Source organism: Strongylocentrotus purpuratus, unplaced genomic scaffold (genome assembly GCF_000002235.5).
Source record: "Strongylocentrotus purpuratus isolate Spur 01 unplaced genomic scaffold, Spur_5.0 spur5_scaffold_2, whole genome shotgun sequence".
In the NCBI taxonomy this organism is placed as follows: Eukaryota; Metazoa; Echinodermata; class Echinoidea; order Camarodonta; family Strongylocentrotidae; genus Strongylocentrotus; species Strongylocentrotus purpuratus.
The window spans coordinates 4,886,626-4,899,973 of NW_022145605.1; the positions used below are offsets into that span (position 1 = coordinate 4,886,626).

The 13,348-nt window shown below is 37.9% G+C and overlaps 1 protein-coding gene across 1 annotated transcript; it reads right to left on the minus strand.

Moving 5' to 3' along the window:
• Positions 1-1,081: 1,081 nt before the first annotated feature.
• LOC115918137 (nudix hydrolase 8-like) lies at positions 1,082-12,220 on the minus strand. The gene is made up of 7 exons (XM_030991477.1): positions 12,102-12,220; positions 9,883-10,055; positions 9,538-9,629; positions 8,445-8,550; positions 7,782-7,886; positions 6,822-7,024; positions 1,082-5,490 (listed from the first exon to the last, which is right to left on the minus strand). The coding sequence occupies exons 2-7, from the start codon at positions 10,007-10,009 to the stop codon at positions 5,248-5,250; spliced, it is 876 nt and encodes a 291-aa protein (XP_030847337.1). The 5' UTR covers positions 10,010-10,055; positions 12,102-12,220; the 3' UTR covers positions 1,082-5,247.
• Positions 12,221-13,348: the final 1,128 nt, after the last annotated feature.

A 13,348-nucleotide genomic window follows, 5' to 3' on the forward strand; every position in this document is an offset into this window, starting at 1 on the left:
CCATAAACCCAGCTGATGACGACAGAAAGATCTACTTCTTCTGCGATGTTCCACATCTGTTGAAAACAGCACTTTATGCACTAATGATGTTCATGGCTATTACACCATAAACCCAGCTGATGAGGACAGAAAGATCTACTTCTTCTGCGATGTTCCACATCTGTTGAAAACAGCACTTTATGCACTGATGATGTTCATGGCTATTACACCATAAACCCAGCTGATGAGGACAAAAAGATCTACTTCTTCTGCGATGTTCCACATCTGTTGAAAACAGCACTTTATGCACTGATGATGTTCATGGTTATTACACCATAAACCCAGCTGATGAGGACAGAAAGATCTACTTCTTCTGCGATGTTCCACATCTGTTGAAAACAGCACTTTATGCACTGATGATGTTCATGGCTATTACACCATAAACCCAGCTGATGAGGACAAAAAGATCTACTTCTTCTGCGATGTTCCACATCTGTTGAAAACAGCACTTTATGCACTGATGATGTTCATGGTTATTACACCATAAACCCAGCTGATGAGGACAGAAAGATCTACTTCTTCTGCGATGTTCCACATCTGTTGAAAACAGCACTTTATGCACTGATGATGTTCATGGCTATTACACCATAAACCCTGCTGATGAGGACAAAAAGATCTACTTCTTCTGCGATGTTCCACATCTGTTGAAAACAGCACTTTATGCACTAATGATGTTCATGGTTATTACACCATCAACCCGGCTGATGACGACAGAAAGATCTACTTCTTCTGCGATGTTCCACATCTGTTGAAAACAGCACTTTATGCACTAATGATGTTCATGGTTATTACACCATAAACCCTGCTGATGAGGACAGAAAGATCTACTTCTTCTGCGATGTTCCACATCTGTTGAAAACAGCACCCAACAACCTGGAGAATTCCGGCTTCAACCGCAAAAGCAGGAACTTGCAAGTACGGTAAGTGTATGAATGAGCAGTGTCTTATTTAATCTTTTTCTTCAAATTAAGAAAAAATACCTATGGAAATGTTAGTGTACATGAAAATTGAGAAATACAAGCTGGACCTGCGTCCCATGTTTATCAACTTCATTGTCACATGTTTTTTCACTGTAATTGTTTATGTTTGTACATTCTTGTTTAATTATTCTCCAGGTGTTGAGCAAATCGGTTGCAAACGCACTGAAACTCAAGAGTGACAACACCGGGGATACCTCTACCGATGGAACTAGGCAGTTTGTTGAAATGTTCAACAAGTTCTTCGATTGTCTAAACGTGTCCACTGCATCAGAAAGTCACCGGAAGAGAAATCCCAATCTCTTGCCCTATCGTGATGTTGATGATAGCAGATTTGTGGTATGATGTATATAAAGTAGTGTGAGGACCCTCCAAAATAGGACACCCTTACAAATGTTGGTATCTACTGTATCTACTACACATTTTCAGTGCATTATCTTAACCCCTCAAGTGTGAATACATCACACCCCCAGTTATAATGTATCATTGTTCTCTCTCTTTTCATTTCAATTTACAGTTTTAATGCCCTCCCATAGGACAACGATAAATGCAGCGTGTGTTCCATCCAGAGGAGTGACTTTATATCCATGAAGAATCGGAATAGGTTGTCTTCACCTATGAAAGCACATGTTTCTTCAAAGGCAAAATTGCAATCTCTGTCCAAAAAGCAACTAATCTCCAGAGCAAGGAACACACAAAAGGACACAGTGAAGGTAAAAAGTAGCCAGAGGAGACTTCAGGACAAAATAAGGAAAATATTCAGAGAGGAGAGTGTGCCGGTTGGAGACACGAAAGAGACTGAAAAGATTGTGAAAGATGCAGCGGGGGTAATTGAAGAGAATCTTGTTGATAAGTCAGCACAGAAGCTGTTGTGGGAGGAGCAGACAAAGGCATTGAAGTTCTCCAACAGGAGACAGATGCGATGACATCCATTGGTTATTTGATGGGCAATTGCTGTGCACAGCAAGTCCCCCGCAGCATACAAACTTCTCAAAGACAGTAAGTTTCTTATATTTCCTGCAATAGGAACACTTACAAAATATACACATTACACACAAGCGAAAACAGGAGTCCTTCACGTTCGATACAACAAACTATCAAAGAGATGAATTTGAAGCAAGAGTTCCAAAGCAATTTATCACTCATCTGTGATGAAAGGAAGACTAAGTCAGGCATAGTGTACTCTTCTTCTTCGACTGGGGAACTCATTGATTTTGTAGATGTAGGCAGCATAAATAATGAGTTGCGAGCATTTGAGAAGCACCAAAAGGGGACACCGATGAACTTGCAAGCCATGCATTCATGACCATGTTTCGTGGCTTGTTTTCTCCCACGTGCAAGCTGTAGCCCTTTTACCTACCACTACATCCCTATGCAGCGGGGAAATTATGATATTTTCTCATGTATGTTTTATTGTTCTTTTCCTAAAATTGATTATTATACTTAGTTCAGAAGGATGTGCATTCATGCTCGAAAAGTAGTCCTTCCAGACATGCGCTATGTCAGGCAAGGCCCTGATGGGCATTTAAGTTAACAGACATTCCTTCACTTGCTTTAAGCGAAGCTGGTTGTTTTACTTTACATCATCCGACACGCTTAAGTATAAAGCCGTCAATGTAGCCTGTTTGTGTTGCACCATTGAATATATTTGATGCTATTGAGTTTTACTTTGCTACCAGTGTTTATGATGTCGTAATATACGAGTCGATTCAATTATTGTATATTATGTAATGAGATGTTTTATTCACTGTACGGTGGAAATGTACCGAGGCATGTTAAATGTATTCTTCTGTTGAATTTTTTACGGTATTGATGAGTAGTCTGTAAGTATCAGACTCGGTTTATATATCATGTGGATTTTACAACAAATATTGTCTATAGTATATAATTGATTTTTCATGTTTTTTTCCTACTTTAGCCGCTAAGGTGTAAGGTGTCTTTATACACACCACGCTACAAAGCTAGGCTTCAACAGACGATGACGTAGTATTTTCCTTACCCGTGTGACACTTAGTCTAGGGTGAGTTGCGTAGGAATATTTGTGTTATGTATTCAATAATATTGATCGGAGTCATGACTGTTTAATATCTATACATGTATTTACAGATAATATTGAATACTATGTATTTATTTCTACAGAAATCTAATCACAATCAATATTGATGACTTGCATGATTTTATAGTGTGATTATTGTACTTATGATGCTTTTGTTTCATCTTCTGTACAATCCAGGGGTTTCCGTTTTTTATTTAATAAAAAATGAATAAACATCTTTGAACTTCACCACGGCGTCCCATACTCTTCATTTTGTTTGGCTATGATTTAAACGGTGGAACAAATACATTGGCAACCTTCAAGGAAGTACTGTCGGATATAGATGAAATAGCAAACGAGGTCAGCCCGACAGGAAGACGTATATTGGGGAACATTCGCAATACGATGTCAGACAGGGCTACTACTGAAATGAAGTGGCATGGGTTACTCCAACTTCATAGAAAGGAAGTGCTTCCGTACGTGAATCAAGGATCGTGAACGAATCCTCCTGAATCCTTCCTAGAAAACTCGTCAATTTCACATCTTTGCATGCTACTTCTCTTCTCAAATAACAAGGATTCTCAAGCATAAACTCTGGTGAGTTTACTCACTTTGTGATTATAAAATGTCATTTCAAAACATTTGAATAACTTAAATTTAACTAGCTACGTTTTCCGTAAACTTTCATCATGTGGTGTACTTCCACTCACTTTAAGTAAAATCACCTGTTCTGTGATTTCTCCGCTTACAATTAACACCAGGAGCGTTTTCAGCAACATTCCTTTCAGGAGGACATTTTATTTACACTGCATCAAAGAGCAAGCTAAAGCCAGATGCACTAGGTGTTGTTGCACCAGATGGAACCTATTACAAGCTAAGGAAGTGGTCGGTCAATCAAACAGCTCAAGAACTTGCAGCACTTAACAGTGATGTCATCATTGTTTTTTACAACCATCAGGTTGTGGTTGCTGGTAGGACGTACCATGCAAAGGTCTATAGCAAATACAGAGTTTTAAGCATTACACTATTACACTATGACAAGATGTAAACATGTTATACCTGGTATTCTTCAAGACAAGACTAATGCAGTATTCAACATGGCATTAAATTAGAAAGATCAGATCATAGGTACATGTACTACACATCTTCTGTAGTATTGGTTCCTTTTGTTTTGTTTTTGTGTGATAATTTGAGCATTTAATTAAAATGGATAATGGCGCTGTATAAATCTCATGTATTATTATTATTATTATTATTATTATAATGTTGGTGCATTTTTATGATTTTTATTGGTTTTGAGCATTAATGTGTTATGTTTAGAGAGAAGGTGAATAATATAACCTTGTAAAACCTCCTGCCCGCAGTAGTGATTAACAGAAAGCCATATGGCAATGAAGTTTAATTACCAAGAAAGATTGTGTTGAGCATGTGCAGAAGCATTTAAGCCAGGCATTAAGGGACCTAAGAAGGAAAGACAAAACTTCATAATGGAAAGACCAAGAATGTCAAGGGAGACCGACTGATAAAGAGACTGCTCAACACAACAACAGATCAAATAGTATTGCTCTCTATAGGTACAATGCAGAAATTACAAGAATGAAAATACAGGTTAGTGCTATAGAGCATAGGAGTTCTAAAGACAAATATTTGTGGGATACTTGTATTTACAAGAATCCCTTGACATGCGATTGTTAAATATCAATCTTTCCACTTTGGCTTGCCATACATTTGCTACTCAACAAACTTAAGCATTTCTGATTCTGATAGTATTTTTTTTAAATGGCTGCGTATGACTGGCCATTAACATTGAAAAGTGGAAGTGTACTACAGGTTAGGATAGAGAACATTGAATCATCATACTGAAGGAAACCGTTATATAAAGGCCATCTGTGTTTTTAAGGCTGCTGTTTTCACTTTACCTGAGCTGTCCTTATACACTGGATTAAAAATGGCTATTCACTGTTAGCCCCAAATGGCAAATTGCACTTTATTTATCCTACCCTCGACAGGTGAGCAATCAGAAAATTCTTATTGCTCAAATGTCATACAACCTGTCATATTTGTAAAATACATATAAAATGAGGATTTCTAACTGGTCATAAAAGTTAAATGTACTGTAGGAATAAGTACATTTGCCACTGGATGAATACTGAATAGTATTCCTTGATCATATAACCTTAATCTTTTTGGCAATCATCAACTGTTCTTCAGCGCCATTTTCTCCAGATCATCACTCAAGCTTTCTCCGTCTGTAACCCCTGATGATGAAGTTTCCAGTGACGTGGCTACAGATTTTGGAAGAATAGAGTATACCAGACTATTGTTGCTTTCCTCAGGCCGGAGATTCACCTTAGAGTCTTTAGATATTACAGCAAGACATTGCCTGGCAAAGTACCTGTTGGCTTCATGGACGTCTGGGTGCTCCAAGTACTCCTCGATCTGTGGTTGTGAAAAGGGAGACAAAGGTCTTTTAAGTTTAGCTTAATCCCATAGTACGCACAAATGGGATAAAATGGTTTATATACCTCACTTAAGAAATCCAGCCATCTGATTGGTCGAAATTGCATTCATAAACTTTAACTATTTCTGTAAAATTCCCAGTAACCATGGTTAAAACAGTTCTAAAATCCCAGTAACCATGGTTACCGGGAAAATAGTTCAGTCTCCATGGTTACCCCATAGGTTTACATGTTAAAAAATGGTTTGAGCGATCGAGGATACCGTACGTGTGCGAAGAATTGGTCGGTATTTTCATACAAGACAAGACAATTCCAAACAAGACAAAAATGGCTAAAGAAACTGTCCCAAGATTTCAACTTATCAAATGCAAGACTCGCTGACAGCAAGAACAACAAAAAAGGTACGTGAAATTATCCATAAACATGTTCGTTTAGTTGCTGAAAATGGAGTACCAGCATAGACGTCGGATAGACGTAGACGAAAATAGATCTAGTTGTCAGGGTGTCTGATTGCGCACCTGATGTTGTGTGCTATATTCTTCCCATAGAGATAACACGCAATGCAGTCTCTATGCAGTCTACGTGCATTGCGCGACCATGCAAAAAAAGTTTTTTTTTTCAATTCGAGATTCAAACCTTTATCTGTTGTGATCCTGAAGGTGATACTCAATAAGTGAGGTGTCATATGAAAGCGCAGGTTCTTCTCTCTATTCCCCACAGGGCCGGCCCACCCCCAAAATTGTAAAAATATCTTGCTTAGACTAGAATCTAGATCTAGTCTACTCTCAAAGATACACTCATAAAAAACAACCGTGCAGATAAACTAGAGAAAGGCCAAGGTGGTGTCATTAGTTGACTCTTTTGTTTTCGGCATATAAAAGTATTAATGACTGCTTTAATATTCGAGAAATAGTTGTTTTTATACGCTCTCTGGAAGGTTACAATTGGGCTATTGCCCTCGGCACGCCTCGGGGCAATAGCACAATTGTAACCTTCCCTTGAGCGTATAAAAACAACTATTTCTCTCAAAGCAGTCATTAATACTATACTACAACCTATCAGTACAGTCTCATGAATAATGTTTCCCCAAAGCGATACACCATAAATGCTACAGGCTTTGAGGTTTCATAGACAGGCACATGTACTGCTACTTAAACACAGCATTCCATCATGACATTTCCCGAATGAAAATAAATGCCTAATTCAAGATTTGAATCAATTCTACAACCAATGTACATGGACTACATCTTAGTGATTCCATTCCGAAACCAAATTATCATCGAACTGAAAATGAATAAATAAACAACTTACAGGCATCCATCTGCACGCTGCTATTTCTCTGGGGTCCATGTTGATTTCTGAGGTCAGTGGTTGTAAGTGGCATACAAAGTAGATATCAGATCGACCAAAGCGAAACTTATGCAAGTGACGGAAACAGCCAATGGACTTGAACTCCGCAGAGATCCCTGTCTCTTCCAGAACCTCACGACAAACAGCATCTGGTAGATCTTCCTCTGGGAAAAGATAGAAGTGAGAGGTGTTACTGCAAGATTATGTACTTTTGAATATTTGTATTACCTAATTATTTCATTCAACGGGAAAATATTGTGACTTCTAGAGGTTAAATCAGTGTGTTTGATAATTATATTTTTTAATTTTTTTTCAATGGAATATAATACTTGGAGTATCCTCCTGAAGAATCTTTATATTACATCTAGAGCAATCACTAACCTCTTTTCAGATAAATCAGCATTTTTTTCACAATGGCTCCAATGCCCAATGTGCAACATATTGGCAGTTCAGAGCCAGCGAGTCATCCGTTATCAAGTGAACTACAACACTCAGTTTTAAAGATAAATTTGAGTTCTGGTCATGCGATTGCATTGTGAAAGAAACATTATGGAATCGATCAGAAAAGGTTGATCATCTAGCATACAAGTATTGGTGTGTACTGCAAGGTTCTGGAATCATCAAAATGATAAGAAACTTGGCCCAGTCTTGGTAAAGTAACAAGCACTGTACACAGAAAGATGTATATATGGGACTACACATACTTGTGGCATAAAAATCTGTCCCAATTTTTATGATGTTACATGCCATATTTAAAATATTAAGGCATTTGATGAAATATGCTTTTCAGGGAACATTTTTTTATCTGATGTTCTTCCACACTTGCGTAATACAATGATACCGCTCATAAATTAGTTTTCACCTCTTCCCAGAACTCAACCTTCTCTTTAATAAGTACAATTATTTTCTTAGTGTACTTACTTGGGTCAACGGCTCCCCCTGGGAGTTTCCATCGCCCTTTTCCTGCATACAACTCCTGAATGACTAGCAGCTCATTCTTCTCATTCAATACAAAGCCACCAACACCTGCAAAGCAAATTAAAATGAAAGACTTAACTGCCAAAGGACCATATCTTGAGCCATAATATATGAAACTCAACATATCTCCATTCAGGATTGCAATAATAATCTATTCTAGCAAAACATTCTTAATTTGTCATGGTACTCTCCAAGCAAGATGGGAATATACATAATAAACAACCACCACTCCTGCTATTCCCTTAAAATGATATCCCTTGACAGCAACATTTGTTTCTTCTAATGCCAGCAAATATTAAAAACAAAATTGGGGCATTTAACTATTTTATTTTTCAACCATTGCGATTTCCATATTTGAAGTTAATCCATCTAAAGTTTATATTGGCAGCCTCTATGAAAAAAAACAATATTCTTCAGTTGCTTCATAACCTTTCTTGGATGGCCTTTACAGACAATTTCAATACTACACATTAGGTTATCACCCACTTTAGTTTCTATGAGTGGCCTTTGTAGACAGGTTTAACTCTACAGATATGTGTACCACCCAATTGACTTTCTCCTGTGTGACCTCTATAGACAGGTTTGACTTTACGTCAGTGCATTTACCTATGTAATGAGTAGCAAAGCCTGGCAGCATGTTAGGCTCATCTTCTGGAAGCCATCTTGTCATCATCACATAATTGGGTTGAGCATGGTGGAACACAAAGCCAAGCTAGGGTACAGGGAACAAAGGGCCAAGCAAGCAAAGCAATGAACTTTGTTCGGTGCAGGTCAAAAGAATAATCAAATGATGGTGAAAGAGACTTAAAAGAGTAGCTTTTCTCAATCATCTTTTCAAGGAATTAAGCAATAAGCTTTAACGTAATTTCTCTGTATTTAAAGCTACTTTTGATTGCCCTATCCAAGCGCAAACTTCGAGTGATGTGCATTGTGCAATTAACACCTTTCCGATAACATCCAAATTAAAGCAACTGAATAGCAGTACTAAGCAAATAAATGTAAAACGTGATAGCAATGAGAAGTTGAAAACCGACACATATGATCCTACATGAACAATGTACATGTATGCACATCTCTCCTTAAAAAAATATCATGTGCAATAGACCAGTTTACATACTTTTTCAGCCTGTATGCATTCTTTCTACAACAAAAGCTGTTCTTGACAACCTCGTAGCTTGCCCGACATAGCAAGACTTATGTGCAGACTTGATTATGAATATGAATGAGATGTCTTCTGCAGTGAATTTTTATGGGATTAGCAACCTCCGGTAGTCAGTGTGGCAGTGCTTTTGGGCATACTAAAGCAGTGTTCAATCAACTTACGACAAGAAAAACGCAAGGTAGCACCCATATACCAGTACTCAAAGTCAATGTAATAGTAAGCACTCAGAATTAATTCATAAAAATTCTTTAATTTCAACTTGCAAATACAACAACAAAATGAAAGAATAGTGTTTAATAAGGTCAGAGTGCCACTGTAGTTTAATAACAAGCTCTTGAAAGGTAATAAATGTATCTGTCCATTAACATGCTGCTACATGAAATAAACTAGTGAAGAGAAATTCAGGGCCAGTTTATCCAACCCTTCATATGTCAAATTCTGTGAACATCCCATTCAAATTTTATCAAGTGTACTTTATAGGGATGCCGAAGGACATAGAGTTGATATGGTTTCGTGAAAAAATGCACTAGGTCATACCTTAGCAATAATTCCCACAAGGTCAGCTTGGTGCAACGGTACTTTGATCCAGATACCTCTTATGGCAGTCTTCTTCCAGTGATCGAGTGAATCTAATAAACAGGACAATAAAAAGTTTGTCACATTGATATTCATCATTCTCTAGAGCCTAAATCTGTACTAAAATGCAATTTAATTTTTGTTCATTCATTACTTCTGAGGAAGACCAATAATTCAAATCTGCAATTTTCTGATTTTTTTTTTCTTTCTCCAAAATTTTGAAACCAAAAGTGAGCATAGAGGTTTTTTGCAACTTTTCTGCATATTCTGGTGATAAAATACAGGAAACTCTGTGATTTACATTACCTCTTAACATCATTTTGAATTCATCTAAAGTGCTCCAATTTTGTTTGTCTGTTGCCACGGTGATTCCACAAAACACATCAGTGCAGCCTGTAAAGATCTTGGGACCATTTTCCTCTAGCTCTTCCATCGCTAAAGGACCAGATCAATCTCAGAATTATCAGACAATAAAGAACCTAAAGAGACATGTAAAAAGATAAACGGAGATCCATGAGTACAACAATAAATAAGACAATATTGATATTGAAATAATAGATCAAATAGCATTAGCAAGGTAAAAATAATAAGCTTTTTGCCTATTGGGACAAAGCACTCAAGGAGGCATTAGTGTATACTTGTTGAAAAGTCTATGACCTCTATTTATTGATTCTCAACATTTCAAAACATCACTGTACAAAACTCACCAGAGTTCACTCAAAATCTGTACTTTACTTATGGACAATTGATGACACCTAAATAGCATTTAAATAAAATCAATTCAACTTGATGTAACTTTGACAAACAGTCAAATACTTTGAAAATATTCAAAAGTAAGTATTTTAACAATTATTTTTATTTTCTCCCATTTGTTTTGTAGAATTGCATATAGTCTAGCCAGGGTCTATGCGGGAAAATTACTTAGGACCTTATACTTTTTAAGCCCCAATGTCATCACTAATCAGGGTACGAGGCTCATAATAGTCATACCGTTTACGCTTAGACTTCATGCAGTGTATATTTGTAAGATATTACATATCAGGAGTGACAGCTCGACAATTCTACTCCTCTACAAAGGTCTTGTTCGTCCCATATCAGAATATGGCAATGTAATCTGGCACCCTCACTATGTGAAGGATGAAAAAATCATAGAGAAGGTACAAAAAAGAGCAACACAAATGGTACCAGAGATAAAACACCGAAGCCACTGTAAGGACCCACACAAAACAAAAGTGGTCTTACATGTTTGATAACTTGAGCTGCACTGTCTGATTTTAATACAACCACAAAATGGCTGCCAAGATGGCTGACATCCAGTCCACCAAACAATAATAACCAATCACAAGATTAGACAATAATTAAGTAACCAATAGAAAAGCTTGTACAGGTAGAGTGTCATGTGTCTATAGTGTGCTGGGTTGAATAGCTAATAGATAGGAAGAGTGTGTGTGTGTGTATGGTGCTATGGCAGGTAATGTGAATGAGGATGAATGGATAGGGACAGAACAATAGAAGCCAAGAGCTAGCAGACATGAGAGAATGAATGTAGGTCAGGAGTGCGCTGAAGCATATCGGAGTGGAAAGCTAAATGTACAATGTAAAATAAACAAGTAACCACTTGGAACAGTAAAATTAAAACCTTACACTACCATGAGAGACTTGAGAGTTTGAAACTTCCCTCACTTAGCCACCGTCGCCGCCGAGGAGACATGATTCAGGTGTTCAAGTTGATGCAGAACATTGACAGGTTGGACTCTACCCAATTCTTCACACCTGCAAGCAACTCAACAACGAGAGGGCATGCTTTCAAACTGACCAAACCCAGGTGCAACACAAAATCAGGCAAGACTCATTTAGCATCAGGGTCCTTAACGACTGGAACTCCCTCCCTGAGTCGGTGGTATCTGCAACCTCGGTAAAAGTATAAAGCAAGACTTGACAAACACTGGCAGAAGCTAGAGCAATAATATCATTCACCCTTCTCCCAGTTGACACTCCAATTATGACATTCCCGATATGACCCAGCAAGCAAGATACAGATGTAAAAAGACCATGGTACAACACCCGGAAACTGGGACTTCCCAGCTGGAGACGGCTTTCTTCCAGAAGCTTTGGTATTCAAGGTATTACTATCAACATGATCAAACATTCTTTTGTTCTTTTCGTTAAACTGGCTTGGTCCAACTCAAGTTTAGTGAAATTCCCAGAGACCAACAGAATCACTGTACTATAGAGAAAAATTCCTCAGGTTTAGCCTAGGATTAGAAAATTAAAGTAAGACAACCCCTCACATGCATTCACGACACTCATTCACAATCATGTAATTTCATTTTTATTGCGTTCCTTGCAAGTTGCATACGGTACATACACTACAGCAGCGCAGGCCGAGCTGCGCCGCGCCAGCTGGCTCAGCTCTGCACTGAAGAGTGAAAACAAAATATGTAGAAAACTAAAACTAGAACTAGAAGGGTGTCTATAATATTTTTATTCATCTCCGCTTGAGTACAAATAAACAGAAGACTTACTTAATTAGGTTATAGGATCCCCGGCCTAGGCATTCGTAGCAACTATCTTGAAGGAAGGGATCATGGATGCTTTTCTCCAAGACAGATGACAGATGACAGATTCATGAGATGTCGATAGCTCAAGCCGACTCAGAAAACTAGTCTTGTTCAAGCATGAATAGAGAAAATAATATATAAAAAAACACCAGATCAGAATATATTTTGAAGCTCATGAGCAATTAAATGTCATGTTTATATTTTGTAGGTATAATGATAAATATTTGTTCATATTTGTCAAATTTTGCATATACAGTCGTTGTCGAATGAGCAGTAATATGAAAACGCCTTAAAATTAGACTATGACAAAATGGGCTCACCTATTTCATCTCAATATTCAATGTCTTCACCTAAATATTCATAATTGAATGACACACGCCCTTAAAACTAAAACAACAACAACAACAACACCTATTAAAGCTAAAACAACAACAACACAGGATTATGTAATCGTTGACAGCATTGCACTTTGGGTTAATCAGGGAGTTGGATGTTGGAATGGTCGACCATCTCTAGAGGATTTAGTAAGAGTCTAGCAAGGTAACAGAAAGCCCATTCCTTTTTTCCCCTTTAATACACTGCAGTATATTGAAGCGCAAACCGGGAGCAAACATCGCGAATTACAATTTTTCCGACTGAACTTTACTAAACCTATATAACGCTTTTTATAAAATGTAATTAAATTTTATATTGGGACACGAAATTACGAGATCCTGGCACAACAAGGGGAGAAAATGAGAGAGGTTTTAATAGTTTTCGCATAAACCTAGCTTGAACTGTATTTGAAATAAATAACCCTGTCCTATTGGGGCCATAATCTTTCAGGATCGTGATTTTTTTTTCTTCTTCCTTCCTTTTCTCACTTTCTCTGTTGCATGTTTTAAGGGTTCGTGTGTACACCTCCTTAAAGTGCCGCCCGGTGCACTTCTTGCCCCGCCCTCTTAATTCGTCACTGCAAGAACGTACGGTGCCCTGGGATAGCAAAATGAAACCCTGGGGGGGGGGGGGGGGGGGGGGGGGGGGGGGGGGGGGGAGGAATGGGGGGTAATCAGATTTAGTTTGGACGGGGTGTGCCACTCAAGCCTCGAAACCCCTACCCATTATTAGGGGTCAATTAGGGCATTTTTCTCAATAAAAGACTGAATTTTCACAGTTTTCATTTTTTTTTTTTTTGCATAGCAAATTACACTGACCTGAAAATTTTGAAAAAA

What these genes read in the sequence shown, in the direction of transcription:
- LOC115918137 (XM_030991477.1), bottom strand. Translation starts at nt 10,009, where the DNA reads ATGGAAGAGCTAGAGGAAAATGGTCCCAAGATCTTTACAGGCTGCACT. An exon ending in TTGTGGGAATTATTGCTAAG is followed by an intron (nt 8,551 to 9,537) that starts GTATGACCTAGT and finishes CCTGTACCCTAG; the next exon opens with CTTGGCTTTGTGTTCCACCA. An exon ending in AGGGGGAGCCGTTGACCCAA is followed by an intron (nt 7,025 to 7,781) that starts GTAAGTACACTA and finishes ATCTTTTCCCAG; the next exon opens with AGGAAGATCTACCAGATGCT.